This window comes from Clupea harengus, chromosome 17 (assembly GCF_900700415.2).
Source record: "Clupea harengus chromosome 17, Ch_v2.0.2, whole genome shotgun sequence".
NCBI lineage: Eukaryota > Metazoa > Chordata > Actinopteri > Clupeiformes > Clupeidae > Clupea > Clupea harengus.
Window position 1 is genome coordinate 16650033 of NC_045168.1, and position 17500 is coordinate 16667532.

At 47.9% G+C, this 17500-nt stretch overlaps 4 protein-coding genes across 5 annotated transcripts in view; 2 read left to right on the top strand and 2 right to left on the bottom strand.

Annotated features, from left to right (window-relative positions):
* The window catches only part of dixdc1a (DIX domain containing 1a), a 16224-nt gene extending 14183 nt beyond the window's left edge, over window positions 1-2041 (top strand). For both annotated transcript variants that reach the window (XM_031584166.2, XM_031584167.2), the window contains exons 13-15: window positions 478-586; window positions 876-984; window positions 1086-2041. In XM_031584166.2, coding sequence (XP_031440026.1) covers window positions 478-586; window positions 876-984; window positions 1086-1175 — 308 coding nt within the window. In that variant the 3' untranslated portion in view covers window positions 1176-2041. The remainder of the gene's footprint in view (window positions 1-477; window positions 587-875; window positions 985-1085) is intronic.
* Window positions 2042-2892: 851 nt separating this feature from the next.
* On the top strand, window positions 2893-14316 carry LOC105903799 (dihydrolipoyllysine-residue acetyltransferase component of pyruvate dehydrogenase complex, mitochondrial-like). The gene is made up of 14 exons (XM_031583588.2): window positions 2893-3405; window positions 4262-4363; window positions 4548-4672; window positions 6503-6650; window positions 7364-7490; window positions 7942-8123; window positions 8909-9050; window positions 9984-10051; window positions 10217-10345; window positions 10477-10584; window positions 11941-12059; window positions 12234-12396; window positions 12837-12973; window positions 13232-14316. Exons 1-14 carry the CDS (start codon window positions 3148-3150, stop codon window positions 13359-13361), a joined length of 1938 nt encoding a protein of 645 aa, XP_031439448.1. The 5' UTR covers window positions 2893-3147; the 3' UTR covers window positions 13362-14316.
* Window positions 14317-15939: 1623 nt separating this feature from the next.
* LOC122133671 (PIH1 domain-containing protein 2-like) lies at window positions 15940-16896 on the bottom strand. The gene is made up of 2 exons (XM_042710328.1): window positions 16891-16896; window positions 15940-16760 (listed from the first exon to the last, which is right to left on the bottom strand). The coding sequence occupies exons 1-2, from the start codon at window positions 16894-16896 to the stop codon at window positions 16215-16217; spliced, it is 552 nt and encodes a 183-aa protein (XP_042566262.1). The 3' UTR covers window positions 15940-16214.
* Window positions 16897-17014: 118 nt separating this feature from the next.
* LOC105903766 (PIH1 domain-containing protein 2) overlaps window positions 17015-17500 on the bottom strand; it is a 1509-nt gene continuing 1023 nt past the window's right edge. Inside the window, exon 3 of the mRNA XM_012831560.3 lies at window positions 17015-17277. Coding sequence (XP_012687014.3) covers window positions 17015-17277 — 263 coding nt within the window. The remainder of the gene's footprint in view (window positions 17278-17500) is intronic.

Here is a 17500-nt window from a genome sequence, read left to right on the forward strand (position 1 = left end):
CATTAATAGTCATAGTATAGCTGTAATGATACATGTAAGAACCATTAGAGTATTTAGTAGAGTAGTTATAGTCATAGTATAGTTGTAATGATACATGTTAGCAGCATTAATTGTCATAGTATAGCTGTAATGATACATGCTAGCAGCATTAATAGTCATAGTATAGCTGTAATGATACATGTAAGAACCATTAGAGTATTTAGTAGAGTAGTTATAGTCATAGTATAGCAGTTATGATACATGTTAGCAGCATTAGAGTATTTAGTAGAGTAGTTATAGTCATAGTATAGCTGTAATGATACATGTTAGTAGCATAGTCATAGTATAACTGTAATGATACATGTTAGCAGCATTAGAGTATTTAGTAGAGTAGTTATAGTCATAGTATAGCTGTAATGATACATGTTAGCAGCATAGTCATAGTATAGCTGTGATGCACTAATCCAGATGTTTCTGTCCCTCTCTCCTGTGTGCCAGAAGTGGCCCACTCCCACAGTAGCCCAGTGCTGAGTGTGTCTGTGTCCACCAAAGTGCTCTACTTCACTGACCGCTCCCTAACGCCCTTCCTCATTAACATCCCTAAGAGGTAAAGCTACTTCTGCGTGCACATGTCTGTGTGTGTGTGTGTGTGTGTGTGCGCGCACGCACATTTGTTTGTGTGTATGTGCAGTTCCTTTCTTGTGTTTCTCTGTGTGTTGGGCAGTTGCAGTCATGTGAGTGTGTGTGTGTGTGTGTGTGTGTGTATATTATTCTGCGTGTGTGTGTGTGTGTGTGTGTGTGTATTATTCTGCGTGTGTGTGTGTGTGTGTGTGTGTGTGTATCTCTAGTGTTGGGCCGTTGCAGTCATGTACTCTCTACACCTGTAATGTCAACAGGTTGGGGGACGTGACTCTGCGAGACTTCAAGGCTGCTGTGGACAGACACGGCAACTTCAGGTACCACTTCAAAGCTTTAGACCCAGAATTTGGCACCGTCAAAGAGGAGGTAGGCACTAGTATCCTCACACACACCTTCTAAAAACCACACGAGACGCACTCCTCCCGGCCTGTCTAACACACGCCCCTGGGTGTCCTGCTGGTGTGTAGGTGTTCCAGGACGACGCCGTCATCCCAGGGTGGGAGGGGAAGATTGTAGCTTGGATTGAGGAGGACCACACTGATAGCAGACTGAACTGAAGGACGGACCGGAGCCAGGAGTGCGTGTGTGTGTGTGTGTGTGTGTGTGTGTGTGAGTGTGTGTAACATTCCCCTCGTCATTAGAGGATTCCCATGGACTCACGGGACACATTCACTCAAAATGCACATTTGGACCGAAGCGACGGAAGAACAGTGATGTGTGGAATATTTGAAATGTACATTGTTGATGTGTGTAAATACCTCTTTGTGAATCCACACTGTGCACTTCCCTCAGTACCTGAACATGTCAGTCCCTTACCAAGGAGTGTGTGTGTGTGTGTGTGAGAGAGAGAGACAGAGAGACAGAGAGAGAGAGAGAGAGAGAGAGAGAGAAAAAAAAGTTGTTGTTTGTGTTGACCTGTAAATACTCAAACTCTTTGCCTGTGTTGACATAATTGTCTGCTTTAACATTGTGAATGTCGCAGTTTGATAAATTATTGTCATTCTGTCAACCACTCAGCACCTCATTCCCATCCATCCACCTCACATGTCTGAAGCATAGGCGTGTCCAAACACAGCCAAACCGCCCTCTTTGCCTCTGTGGAGATTGAGTCTTTGACTCTGTGTGGAGATGGAGTCTTTGTATGTGTGGAGATGGACTGATGGAGTCTTTGACTGTGTGGAGATGGACTTACCTGCCTGAAAACAGCTGGAGCACCAGAGTAGCCAAAGGGTCATGGAGGCGAACACACGGAAGGCTGCTGACAGGTGATGAGTGAAGAGGTGCTCTGTCACAAATGTACACTATTTATTGGAACTCTGTCATTTCTAGGATTTCAGAAATGTCTGGTTTATAATAGGGGAAGATGGAACCAATGTTTTAACATTTGTTACTGTCTGAGAATAAAAAAAATATGGATATAAAATTGACATTGTACTGTGGTTTTGTGTAACTTCTTGCGTGTGTCATCTGTGATGCTGCCTGTGCAGGTTTAGTGAGTTTATTTTAAAAGTTTATTTAAAGAAGGGCCACTGATCTGAGGGTGACATTCAGCCTCAAGACAATGGTTTGAGTAGGAAGAGCATGGTTACAAATAATGACAACTGTCTTTAAACTTGTCGTAGATTCCACTAAAAGTATTTTGGAAATCTAGGAGCCGTCACTGCATATCTCCCAGGCACAGACAACACAGGGTCCATTTACACTGGGAAGAATGCTGTCTTAGGAGGCTGTATGAAACTGGTCAAATTCTCTTTCCTGTCTCCTGAGATGACTTCCTGCTGCCCCCAGAGCGTGGAGTTTTGAAGGCAACATGCAGTTATCAATGCTGCCTGTTACCCATAAATACGTGTAGCTGTTCCCTCAAGCAACTGGAAAAAAAATAAACAAAGATAGTAGATCAAACTCCTTAGAAAGCAGAGTAGGTATATATATATATATATATATATATATATATATATACCATTAATAAACATATATATATATATATATATATATTTGTTTATTAATGTATTTGCTTTTCTCATACAGAAATACACACTCTTGTCTGATAAGCAGAAGCTGTGAAATATTATTCTTTAAAAAATACCTTCACATTTAGTTGTTTTGTATTAACAGTTAATTGAAGTAGGTGTCATAAGTGCAATTCCGACAAGTAGCTGCTGAATAGAAATCTAAAACGTCCACACATTGGAGCCGTCACTGCCTACTAGCTACAGAAACAACAACAGTGCTACGACAGTTTTAGGCGCCCGAGAATCTTCACGACAGTGGGCGGAGTTTATTACTTCTGCACAGGATCGTAAAGTGTGACAGCGTGGGACGGGGAGGTCATTGGAAAGTAAAGAGAAGGGGGTCTGGGCAAGCTTTGGGGAGGAATCAAAGAATAGTACCTAAATTGGCCGCTTTAAAAGTTGACATTATTTGCTGTCTTGCTAACGCAGCCTCCAAAGCGTGAAAGAGTTGTTCGAGAGGAGTAAAAGGACGTTTTGTGGAAGGGTATTAGCTTGCTACCTAGCCAAATTAGCGAAAATGCTGCGCTTAGTTGTACGTATGAGACAGTCTGTCAGTCTCACCCGTTCCTGTAACTCTCTGGGTTTACGATCGGAACCAGGCCCATGTCATCTCAAGAGATACCACCACAACAAAGGGCCGTGTCGCATTCGGCCGCTGAGTCGAGCTGCCGGTCTACAGATCCAGTTTAACAGAGGTCGCGTCTTGCATGGCAACCAGATTGTTAGCAGCTATCATGGGAGTCAACGCTTCTATGGCCTTCCCCCCCATCAAAAGGCAAGAATTCTCCACATACATGCTGTTAACATTTATTAGTTTATGGGGATGACATTCATTTAATCAAGCCAAGCTATGTCCTGACTGAACAGTTCCTCAATGTATATCATGTTAGATATATTCTGCGTCGCCCTTGGTTGCACCTACTCGCATATGGGACAAGCTACACATCCCATAATAGATGAAGTAAGCCACCTAGTTACTGGCATATGAATGTTTTAATCGACTCGTCATTCATCATTACATGTCTGACTGTCAGTCTAACGTTGTTAATAAACGTACAGATCACTGGTCAAGGACACTTGTATGTGTGTGTGTGTTTAACCTTAGATTCCTCTGATGGCCAGTCTGCATCTGCCACCTTTGCCCACATGGCATGATACTCATTGGCATCCTTCAGTCAATACCATTCGCCAGAGCTGATGCCTGGTAAACACCTGATGGCACAAGTGTAGCCCTGAGTGTGCCAGTTTATATGCAGTAGTGATGCAACGGTGGCTATTACACCACTGCCTCCAAGGTGCAGTGGATCAAATATTAGCCTGTGATGACATTAATTATACCGTAACCCTGGCTTTCTGGCTGTTTTTTTTTATACTTAATTTCTGAGTTGTTTAATGTGTTTTGTTTATTTATTCTGTCTGTTTTGTGTTGTTATGGTTTGTTTATTTATTGTTATTCTGTACTATGTAGCCTCAATCAGGGCATTGCTGCAAAAGAGCCCTGTGCTCAGTCAATTCTCCCTGAATAAACAATGATGACGAGGTTCATGGTGCATGAGCGAGAGACACTGACTGCCATGTTTAGTGGCGGCTGCTTATTGACTGTTATGTGCTGCTGGTGTTACCTCCTGTAGGTGCAGCTGCCTGCCCTGTCTCCAACCATGCAGGTGGGCACCATTGCACGCTGGGAAAAGAAAGAGGGAGAGAAGATCTGCGAGGGAGATCTGATCGCTGAGGTGTGGTGACGTACATGCGTGTGTGTGTGTGTGTGTGTGTGTGTGTGTGTGTGTGTGTGTGTGTGTGTGTGTGTGTGTGTGTGTGTGTGTGTGTGTGTGTTCATACACTCCCATTAAACTGCTCTGTAATGAGCTGAATGCTCCTCACTGACAGCTCGCTCTCTGTTGTCTTCCTCATCCTCAGGTGGAGACGGACAAGGCTACAGTGGGCTTTGAGGTGATGGAAGACTGTTACCTGGCTAAGATCCTCGTCCCAGAGGGGACCAGGGATGTGGCCATCGGATCCCTCATCTGCATCACAGTGGACAGGTATGCAGTCACCTATATGACAGAGGATGGCTAATTAGGTACACTTATCACCATGTACCTTTCAAGGTCATAGTGTTGAGATCCTGTGTTGCGTAATGAGAATGAGAACCTGGCCCAACATGCGCATTGCTTTAAGGACCCCTGGACTGGAGTGTTTCTTATTTAGCCTTACTCATTGTACCTGTTGGTACCAGAAACACATAACCTGAATTGAGTCTTTTACACGATAAGCCAAGGGCAATCACTAACGCTTCACTACGGTATGTAACATGTTAGTCAGGTCACATGACTACCCTGAGACATCTACCCCAAACATGACAGATATACACGACTACCCTGAGACATCTAGCCAAACATGACAGATATACACGACTACCCTGAGACATCTAGCCAAACATGACAGATATACACGACTACCCTGAGACATCTACCCCAAACATGACAGATATACACGACTACCCTGAGGCATGTACCCCAAACATGCCAGATATACATGGCTACCCTGAGACATGAAACCCAAACATGACAGATACACATGGCATATATTACAACTCAGGGTAATAATTCAGTGAGTCCTAGTAAAGTGCCTTCTCATCATGGTTCCTCCCAAAGCTGTTGGAGTCTAGTCTAGTCTGGGTGAAGGTCTGTCTGGTCTAGTATAGTCTAGTCTAGTCTGGGTGAAGGCCTGTCGGGTCTAGTCTAGTCTGGGTGAAGGCCTGTCTGGTCTAGTATAGTCTAGTCTAGTCTGGGTGAAGGCCTGTCGGGTCTAGTATAGTCTAGTCCAGTCTAGTCTGGGTGAAGGCCTGTCGGGTCTAGTATAGTCCAGTCTAGTCTGGGTGAAGGCCTGTCTGGTCTAATCTAGTCTAGTCTGGGTGAAGGCCTGTCTGGTCTAGTATAGTCTAGTCTAGTCTGGGTGAAGGCCTGTCTGGTTCAGGCTGGATAGCCTGTGTAGTGTACAGAGGCTGGTCAGCCAAAGCCTGGTTCCTGCATGAGGGACTGGCCAAGCCTGGTTCCTTCCTGCTTCCTGCATGCACAATTGTAGTGCAGGCTCAGGGATTAAACAACAGTATTGGGAATGGGAACATAAAGTCAGGCTTATTGATTCTAACTCAAGCTTTGGCCTTACATGCCGGAGTCCGGGCGAACTAAAACACTACCCTGTCATTCTGTGTGCCACTGGTGTGCGGTTAGTTCAGGCCACTGAAGTGTTAGCTGCTGGGAGGCAGTGTGTGTGTTGCTGTGTGTTTGTGTTAGGTGCTGGGAGACAGCGTGTGTGTTATTGTGTGTTTGTGTTAGGTGCTGGGAGGCAGCGTGTGTGTTATTGTGTGTTACTGTGTGTTTGCGTTAGGTGCTGGGAGGCAGCGTGTGTGTTATTGTGTGTTTGTGTTAGGTGCTGGGAGGCAGTGTGTGTGTTACTGTCTGTTATTGTGTGTTTGTGTTAGGTGCTGGGAGGCAGTGTGTGTGTTACTGTGTGTTATTGTGTGTTTGTGTTAGGTGCTGGGAGGCAGTGTGTGTGTTACTGTGTGTTATTGTGTGTTTGTGTTAGGTGCTGGGAGGCAGTGTGTGTGTTACTGTCTGTTATTGTGTGTTTGTGTTAGGTGCTGGGAGGCAGTGTGTGTGTTACTGTGTGTTATTGTGTGTTTGTGTTAGGTGCTGGGAGGCAGTGTGTGTGTTACTGTGTGTTATTGTGTGTTTGTGTTAGGTGCTGGGAGGCAGTGTGTGTGTTACTGTCTGTTATTGTGTGTTTGTGTTAGGTGCTGGGAGGCAGTGTGTGTGTTACTGTGTGTTTGCAAGCTTGTGTTTGAATCTCATTGTGTGTTTGTCCCTCAGCCTAGACCAGGTTGCTGCGTTCAAGGACTACACGCTGGAGATGGCCGCCGCAGAAGCCCCCGCCGCCGCCGCACCCCCCTCCGCTCCTGCGCCCGCCGCTGCCGCCCCTTCCGCAGTGCCAGGCAGCTCGTACCCCACCCACATGAAGGTGCGTAGCCACACAGAGCAGTGCCAGGCAGCTCGTAACCCCCCCACATGAAGGTGCATAGCCACACAGAGCAGTGCCAGGCAGCTCGTACCCCACCCACATGAAGGTGCGTAGCCACACAGAGCAGTGCCAGGCAGCTCGTAACCCCCCCACATGAAGGTGCGTAGCCACACAGAGCAGTGCCAGGCAGCTCGTAACCCCCCCACATGAAGGTGCGTAGCCACACAGAGCAGTGCCAGGCAGCTCGTAACCCCCCCACATGAAGGTGTGAGCCACACAGAACAAGCAGCAGAGCTGACCTTAGAGGTGCACAGACATTAGGGTCAGGTTTGTGGTCTATTGACATTCCTGCAGGCAGAATATTGTCAGTAGCTGGGTGTGAGCTCTTCCATTAAATGGGTACTACTTACTGTTGTATGTGCTGTATATCTGTGTTGTATGTGCTGTATATCTGTGTTGTATGTGCTGTATATCTGTGTTGTATATCTGTATATCTGTGGCTACAGAGATAGAAATCTTTCCTTTGACAGTCAAACGTGTCTGTGACCTGTGTAGGTCTGCTTGCCCGCGCTGAGTGTTGGGTTGAGTGTGTTGACCTCTCTTTGACCCTTGAACTCTGTGACCTGTGTGTGTAGGTCTGCCTGCCCACGCTGAGTGTTGGGTTGAGTGTGTTGACCTCTCTTTGACCCTTGAACTCTGACCTGTGTGTGTAGGTGTGCCTGCCCGCGCTCTCCCCCACCATGACCATGGGGACCGTGCAGCGCTGGGAGAAGAAGGTGGGAGAGAAGCTCAACGAGGGAGACCTACTGGCTGAGATCGAGACCGACAAGGCCACCATCGGTACTGCACACACACATACACACACACACACACACACACACACACACACACACACACACACACACACAATCACTACTACCCACAAACTCACACACACACACACACACACACACACACAATCACTACAACCCAAAAACTCACACACACACACAAATACACACACACACACTATAACACACACACACACACACACAATCACTACAACCCAAAAACACACACACACACACACACAGACACAATCACTACAACCCAAAAACTCACTCACACACACAATCACAACAACCCAAAAACACACACACTTGCACACATTAGAGAAACCATTCCTCTAAACCTGTCTGTGTGTTCATGTTTTTGAAATGCACCCGTATGTTAATGTGTGTGTCTGTGTGTGTGTCCGTGTCTTGTGTGTGTGCGTGCGTGTGTGTGTGTGTGTGTGTGTGCGCGCGCGCAGGCTTTGAGGTACAGGAGGAGGGCTGGCTGGCGAAGGTGATGGTCCCTGAAGGGACTCGGGACGTCCCGCTGGGCACACCCCTCTGCATCATCGTGGAGAAGGAGGCCGACATCAAGGCCTTCGCCGACTACGTGGAGACCGGCATAACAGCAGCTTCTCCACCACCACCTGCCCCCACAGCGGTAAACACACACGCACACACGCACACACGCACACACGCACACACGCACACACGCAGACACACAGAGGCAGAGGCAGAGGCAGAGGCAGAGGCAGAGGCAGAGGCAGAGGCAGAGGCAGAGGCAGAGGCAGAGGCAGAGGCAGAGGCAGAGGCAGAGGCACAGTGGTATTACACATTAGTAAGGAGTTGATGAAGAGTAATGGCGTTGGTGGTTGTGTTGAGGAGAGGAGACTTCATGAAGAGTTCACAGCCACTGAGTGTGTGTGTGTGTGTGTGTGTGTGTGTGTGTGTGTGTGTGTGTGTGTGTGTGTGTGTGTGTGTGTGTGTGTGTGTGTGTGTGTGTGTGTGTGTGTGTGTGTGTGTGAGTGTGTGAGAGTGTGTGAGAGCTGACTCATGCCTCTCTGGCTCTTAGTCAATAAGGTCAAGCCACAGAGAGGGAACCCCTACACTCAGATCAATATCTGCTCCAGTCTACTTGGCTGTGTGTGTGTGTGTGTGTGTGTGTGTGTGTGTGTGTGTGTGTGTGTGTGTGTGTGTGTGAGAGACAGACTAAGCAGCCCTTTACTACTGTGTGTGTGTGTGTGTGTGTGTGAGAGACAGACTAAGCAGCCCTTTACTACTGTGTGTGTGTGTGTGTGTGTGTGTGTGTGTGTCACTCAGTGTCTCAGGTTGAAGTGTGTGATGTGGAAGAGTGAAGTGTGTGACTGCAGTAGGGAGTGTGTGAGAGATGGTGTGTGTGTGTGTGAGTGTGTGAGAGATGGTTGACCCGCTCTCTTGTGTCTCCAGGCAGCTCCCCCCCCCGCGGCCACTCCTGCCGCCCCCGTCGTTGCTCCTGCTGCGCCCGTCAAGAAGGGGGGCAGGATGTTCGCCAGCCCTCTGGCCAAGAAACTGGCAGCGGAGAAAGGCATCGACCTGGCACAGGTGGCAGGTGAGCTCTGATACTTTCACACACACACACACACACACACACACGCACGCACACCTCTGACCCTCTGTCTGTCGTTACATTACTGTATATTACACACACACACCTCTCTGATCCTCTGCCTGTCATTACAGTACTGTATATTACACACTCACACACACACACACACACACACACACACACACACACACACACACACACACCTCTGACCCTCTGTCTGTCGTTACAGTACTGTATATTACACACACACACACACACACACACACTCACACACACACACACACACACACACACACACCTCTCCGACCCTCTGTCTGTCGTTACAGTACTGTATATTACACACACACACACACTCACACACACACACACACACACACACACACACCTCTCCGACCCTCTGTCTGTCGTTACAGTACTGTATATTGAAACTAGATGTCCCTCTCAAACACCACACCCAGACATCCCCCAGCTCTATATGTGAAAGCTGGATTCATCTAGATGAGGTCTGCACTTGGGTCTGGACTCACTGGACTGGATTCATCTAGATGAGGTCTGCAGTTGGGTCTGGACTCACTAAGCTGGATCCATCTAGATGAGGTCTGCAGTTGGGTCTGGACTCACTAAGCTGGATCCATCTAGATGAGGTCTGCAATTGGGTCAGGACTCACTAGACTAAGAGAGAGAAGGAGAGAGTTCATCCCCAGCTGTGTGTGTGGTATTAGACTAGTAAGGAGGTGTGTGTGTGTGTGTGTGTGTGTGTGTGTGTGTGTGTGTGTGTGTGTGTGTGTGTGTGTGTGTGTGTGTGTGTGTGTGTGTGTGTGTGTGTGTGTGTGTGTGTGTGTGTGTGTGTGTGTGTGTGTGTGTGTGTGTGTGTGTGTGTGTGTGTGTGTGTGTGGTGCAGTAGTAGGGACTTATGACTCTACTCTGTGACTACAGGCTCTGGTCCCGATGGAAGAGTCACCAAGAAGGACATTGAGAGCTTTGTGCCGCACAAGGTTGCCCCTGTGAGTACTTCTGGTATCACACACACACACACCTATCTTGATTATTTTGTGAAGGATTTTGACCATTTTGTATTGTATTTGTGTGTCTGTGTGTATTCATGTGTCATTTGTGTGTTCGTTTGTGTATGTATGTACATGCTGTGTGTTTACTCTGTGTGTGTGTAGGCCGCTGCTCCTGTGGCGGCTGCTCCTGTGGCGGCTGCTCCTGTGGTGGCTGCTCCTACTCCAGCAGCTCCACCTGCTGCCGCCCCCGCCGGAACTTTCACAGACATCCCCATCAGCAACATCCGCAAGGTAACACACACACACACACACACACACACACACACACACACACACATCCACCCACCCTAAACAGCCCTACCATGCCCTGTGTGTTCCTCTTGGCTTGCCGTAAAGCCCCCCTGTCTCCTGTGGTCTCCTAGGTGATTGCCCAGAGGCTGCTGCAGTCCAAACAGACCATCCCTCATTATTACCTGTCTGTGGACGTCAACATGGACCAGGTGATCGAGCTCAGGAAGGAGCTCAACCAGGTGGGCAAGACAACACGACAACACGACAACACAACAACACGACAACACAACAACACAACAACACAACAACACAACAACACAACAACATAACTACACAACAACACAACTTATATGCACAGTACAACACATCTACACAGCCACACTCATCTACACAACTCAACTCAACACATCTATATTAGAAACACATCTACACAACAACCCAGCACTAAGCATCTAGAACAGGGGTACTCAATTAGAAACCCAAAAGGTCCACTCGCCAAATTTCCATTCAGGTCAGGGTCCGGAACAGTGATGGTCAAAATCCAAAAACATAACTCCAACAAAAAAGTTCGAACTATGCACAAAAGGTGATGTGGTCTGGCCTTATTTGTGTGTGACAGCTTTTTGTGCGTTAAACTTGGGCATTAAAGGTGTGAGGGCCAGGCGGAGGCACTGATGTAAGTGTTCATTAGTGAGTGTGCTCCTGTATTTGTTTTGCACCGTATTCATAGTTGAAAAGGCAGACTCACAACAGTATGTTGAGGTATGCACACTCTTGTTGTGTGGCTGATCTAACTATTACACTGCATGTTGCTTGGTATGATGATTGCAGTTGGTTTATTTTTCTGGCCCTTATTTCAGAGTTCTGGGGGTAATTTTGTTCGAAGTGTGCATGCTTTGTTTCATAGTGACGTTTCACGTTACTACTTTTGACAAGGGCAACCGTCTCGTTGCAGATTAAACACATCAGTGTTGTGCTCCCCACAGGCAGCACAAATGCATAGGCTACTTGTCAGTCCACTCTCTTAAATTCGCGATTTTTGGAATCAACTTTTCGTTTTTGGTCGGGTTTAGAGCACGCCATGATTTTCGTTTGCTTAGAAACAGATAGGCTACCGTTCACAAATCGATCTGCCCGCGTTGTTGCCATTGACACACACAACCTGCGTGACCCACAGAGCTGAGTTGTCATAGTGATGTTGTTATTACAGCTCCTGATCGGACCTCTGGATTGGACACGGAAGATAGAAACCACATAGAATAGGAAAAAAATATATAGCGCAAAATCACGCAACAATGAAAACTCGCTTGGATCATGATTAAATAAAAATTTTGATTTTGGCTTCGGTCCACATTTGATTGCGTCTGGGTCCGGATCCGGACCGCGGTCCGCCTATTGAGTACCCCTGATCTAGAATATCTGCACAACACAACCCAAAACATGCAAACACAGTTCAACAGAATGCATCTACAAAACAAAATAAAAAAAGATCTGTAACACTTCACAAACAAGCGTCACGTATTGACACCAAACATTTACTCACACACGCCTTTATTTACAGGATTTAACTGGTCATTTTCTGTTTGTTCTCCAAGGAGGTGAAGGCTGACAACATCAAGCTGTCGGTGAATGACTTCATCATCAAGGCCTCGGCTCTGGCCTGCCTGAAGGTCCCTGAGGCCAACTCCTCCTGGCTGGACACGGTCATCCGACAGTAAGATGGCCGCCCTTACGCTTACGCTTACGCAACCTGCTGTTGTTTACATTTATGGCACATTACCGTTAGGGATCATAAATTTAAAAAAAATCATGTTATCAAATAATCCTAAATCAAATAACCATCGGATGTTTATTATGTCATTTTTCTGTTTTCTGTGTGATTGCCCAGGAACCATGTGGTGGATGTTAGCGTAGCAGTTAGCACCCCTAGCGGCCTTATCACTCCCATAGTGTTCAACGCGCACGTCAAAGGACTGGCAAACATCAGCAAAGACGTCAACTCGCTGGCCGCCAGAGCTCGCGAGGGCAAACTGCAGCCCCATGAGTTCCAGGTGAGAACACACACACACACACACACACACACACACACCACGGTCATGGTCTCTATGGCCTCTTTCACACACAAATCTTATGAATGTTTCTGGTAAAAACAACATGGGATAAACAAGATATTCATTCCCAGTCGGTCTTCCATAACGGTAAAGTCACAGGTGTGGTGTATTACACCTGACTGCGTCTAATGGGATGCTACGAGACACATTCACATTGAGAGGGTAATTGAGCAGAGTGCTCATGACTCTGAGACACACACACACACACACACACACACACACACACCTCTGAGACACATTCACATTGAGAGGGGAAGTGAGCAGAGTGCTCATGACTCTGAGACACATTCACGTTGAGATTTTGCATGACTTAAACACACACCTGGGGGTAAATATTAACGGCAGTGTGAAGTCTGAATCGGAGCCATTTTGTGTTTCAGGGAGGCACGTTTACCATCTCTAACCTGGGCATGTTCGGCGTCAAGAACTTCTCGGCCATCATCAACCCTCCTCAGGCCTGTATCCTGGCAGTGGGGGGCTCGGAGAAGAGGCTTCTCCCTGCAGACAACGAGAAAGGGTACGACCTGCCCCACGTCAACCATGCATAGACTCATTACCTGTGTGCCCATCTGTTTGGCAGTGACAGTGCCATCAACCATCAGTAGTGGTGAAAGGAACCCTGATGTGGTGATTCGGAACACTCCACAGTGAAAGTCATGTGTTTAACCTGTCGTGTGTGTAACCTGTCGTGTGTGTGTGTGTGTGTGTGTGTGTGTGTGTGTGTGTGTGTGTGTGTGTGTGTGTGTGTGTGTGTGTGTGTGTGTGTGTGCTGCAGGTTTGACGTGGCCAGTATGATGTCCGTGACGCTCAGCTGTGACCACCGGGTGGTGGACGGAGCCGTGGGCGCCCAGTGGCTCGCCGAGTTCCGCAAGTTCCTGGAGAGGCCAGTCACCATGCTGCTGTGACCCCTCACCCCTGACCTCCAGGAACCACCGACCCCGTGACCTTCGACCCCGCTCATAGACTCTCTCTCTCTCTGCAGAGACGCTGGAACCACCGCAGGGAAGACAAACTCTTCCTACCCAACCTGCCACAACACACCCTCCCATCATCAACAACAAACACACACTATCTCAATAACTACACCCTCGAAACACCAGAGCTCCCACATCTACCAGTTGGGGGGGGGTGATAGCCCCCCCTCCTCTACTTACAATAGTGAGTCTGATGAAAGAGCAGGTCAAGTAGAGCTAGTGTTTCAGCCCTGTCTCTGTCTCTGGTGTACTGTACGTCTCCTGTCTTATGTTGTGTGTGTGAAGTCTGTCTAGCGAGCGCAGCCAGGAGCGGGGTGCAGTGAGAGGGGGCTGCCTGTCGGGGCGCCAGAGAGCCAGAGGAGAGGGAGTGCCGTTGGAGTTGGGTTCTGATTAGACACATTTTCTGTTGCTCTGATGACATTTTCAAGCTTTGGTGTTTGTAGCGCTGAGACGGTTCATTGTACATATGAGGCTGGAGCTTTAGTCAGTTTAACTTTACACTTGCCCCTCTCCTGTCCCCCCCCCCGCCCCCCCCCTGCCAGGATCACTCCATGCCAACGCTCAGAATGGAAACATTCGTGTCACACACATAGCGGGGCCTCTGCACTTTGGAAGCCCTTGTGAGGGGGCTTATTTCTTGAATGCTGCCAACCGTTGTGTTATTTATTTTTACCAAACGTTGGGATGTTGTATAAGGGGAATATGAACTGTCAGAGGAAACCATTTTGTGTTGTTTTAAAAACCGTTGTGTGAGCAGTCATTGGGACATGTCTTTCATTGATATCATTCTGTTGCAGGTATTAGCTTTATCCCCTGAAACTCATTTTAACGAAAGGGCAATTGGAAGACTGCAGTATGACATGAAATAAATTATCTGTGACTTTCACCTCAGGGGTTTCTGTCCCGACTCAAACCGTTCCGTTTCTGCAGCTTAAGCTGGTGAAGGGGGAGCTTAGTGTGGGCAACTTCACCTTATTCATGACCAACTAACTCTGTCTCTTAGTGTGGGCAACTTCACCATATTCATGAGCAACTAACCCTGTCTCTTAGTGTGGGCAACTTCACCATATTCATGAGCAACTAACCCTGTCTCTTAGTGTGGGCAACTTCACCATATTCATGAGCAGCCAACCCTGTGTCTCTTAGTGTGGGCAACTTCACCATATTCATGACCAACTAACCCTGTCTCTTAGTGTGGGCAACTTCACCATATTCATGAGCAACTAACCCTGTCTCTTAGTGTGGGCAACTTCACCATATTCATGAGCAGCCAACCCTGTGTCTCTTAGTGTGGGCAACTTCACCATATTCATGACCAACTAACCCTGTCTCTTAGTGTGGGCAACTTCACCATATTCATGAGCAACTAACCCTGTGTCTCTTAGTGTGGGCAACTTCACCATATTCATGACCAACTAACTCTGTCTCTTAGTGTGGGCAACTTCACCATATTCATGACCAACTAACCCTGTCTCTTAGTGTGGGCAACTTCACCATATTCATAAAACTCCTCAGTTCCCTGTTGGCTTTCTGTTAGGGGGGGGGGGGGGGCGCCAGGGGTAGCCACTGAAATACTGTAAGGGCAAAGCTGTACGAGCGCAGTGTAAATACACCGGCATCATTACACAACCACATCTGGAAATGTTATTTATTCATGAAACTCAGAGAGGTACCTTTAACAGTGGGTCACACAAGCTGTCAGATCAGTTTTGAGAAAGCTGAGGTATGCCAAGACATGAGGCTGCATTCTGCTTTAGAGAAAGACAGATAACACTGACACTGTGTGTGTGTGTGTGAGAGTGTGAGAGTGTGAGCGTGTGAGAGAGAGAGAGAAAGAGAGATATCATAGACACTGAGAGTCAGGGTGTGTGTGTGTGAGAGTGAGTGAGAGAGAAAAGAGAGAGATATCACAATATATCACAGACACTGTGAGAGTCGGGGTGTGTGTGTGTGTGTGTGTGTGTGTGTTTATGCACTGTGATAATCTGTGTGTGTGTGTGTTAAATTATAGACAGTGTGAGAGTCAAGATGTGTGACCGCTTGTTGAAGATGGCTGTGGCAGTCTCCTCGTTCACAATCTCAGGAAAGTCCAGATGGAGATGGTACATGTCCTCTACTTCAAGTAGAACATCATCCTAAACACACACAGCGGGTTAAAGGGGTATTTACTGAACTTTTAACGCAAGAATCCATTATGAGCTCAGTCCTTGAATCATCATTTGCCTAGAGCTCAGACTCATTGAGATCTAAAGCCACCAAACTTCAGAAGGACAGCGCATCACACACACATTATAGGTGTCTATATTAGAGGATGGCCCTACTACTCCACACACACACATTATCACAACTTAACAAACCCAAGGTGTCTATATCAGAGAATGGACACCGCATCACACACACATTATAGGTGTCTATATTACAGAATGGACACAGCATCACACACACATTATAGGTGTCTATATTAGAGAATGGACACTGCATCACACACACATTATAGGTGTCTATATTAGAGGATGGCCCTACTACACACACACACACACACATTATAACAACTTTACAAACTCAAGGTGTCTAGTATATCAGATAATGGACACCGCATCACACACATTATTCATCACAACTTTACAAACTCAAGGTGTCTATATTAGAGAATGGACACTGCATCACACACACATTATAGGTGTCTATATTAGAGAATGGCCCTACTACACACACACACACACATTATAGGTGTTTATATTAGAGAATGGACACCGCATCACACACGCATTATACATCACAACTTTACAAACTCAAGGTGTCTATATTAGAGAATGGCCTACAGCTGCAGCCATAGTTACTGGGGCAGGTGTGTTTCTGATGAACAGCACAGCACACTAAATGCTTGCTAAGAAGCTGACTTGACTGACCGACTACATTGAAGTGAGTAGCAACTGAAAATGTCATGTGTTTGGCACAGTACGGATATGATGATGATGATGGTGACGAAGGGTAGGGCAGCACCTGGGTGATGCTGAGCTGGCACTCGGCCACGGAGTGTATGCCCGGGAGTTCTACGCTGAGCTCCAGGCTGCGGGTACCCTGGTCGCCCGCGCCCGCTTGCAGGGTGAGCCGGTGGGGTGGGCGCCGGGGGAGGGGGAGGGGGCTCTCCGAGCTGGAGATCACCTGGATGAGCCCCGGCCTGGCGGGCTGCTCGCCCCCCCCCAGCTGAAGAGTCAGCCCCCCCGCGGGGTCGCCGCCCCCCTCAACATCTTCACGGAGAGAGGAGATCTGCTGCAGGAGGGAGGGGGAGGGGGCTGGGGCTGGGGGTGGGGGGAGAAAAAGAGTACGCTTCAGAAAAGATCATGAAAATGAACAGTGTTCTTGAAGGGGAGAGGCTCGTTTCCATCCGTGTTCTGCCTGACAGTGATGTGGTACCATTCTTTTTTGCTTCCGTTTGGGAAATGCTGAATATATTTACAGACATTCCCCCATCCTCTGGGTGGGCAGTCAGCTGGAGTGGTTACACACACACACACACACACACACACACACACACACACACAGGAGCATCAATACTGACTCCAGTACACATCTGCCTTCCCTCAGGGAGTCTCAGTCTCACCTGCGCTGGGCGGTGCCGGTTGTTCGGGCTGCCGTGGCGACACCAGGCGGTCCTTCATGGCCTGTGCGCTGCCCTTGAGGTTGGTGCTGCTGAGGGTACTGAAGCGCTGGGAAAGGCGCAGGCCGTGCTGCTGCTGGGCGAAGCTTATGGCCAGCAGGTGGAGCTGTTCCCTCTCCTGACGATCAGGGCGTGCTCGCTCGAGCACCTCGGGGTTAAACGCCACATCCAGCACACTGTACTGCTCTACAGAGAGCCGCAGGGACACACAGAGAAGGGGACATATAATTGATATTAGGTGAAAATACACAGTTTGTATTCTGTACTCTTTGCTAATCTGTACATGAAGCCACCTGCCTGGTCCCCTCGGGCCAGACTGTGACAGTCAGTTGATGACAGTCAAGATCACATCTTAAACTTGAACATTCTCTGTAATGAATCTGTTGACTCAATATGTGCCGTAGGACCT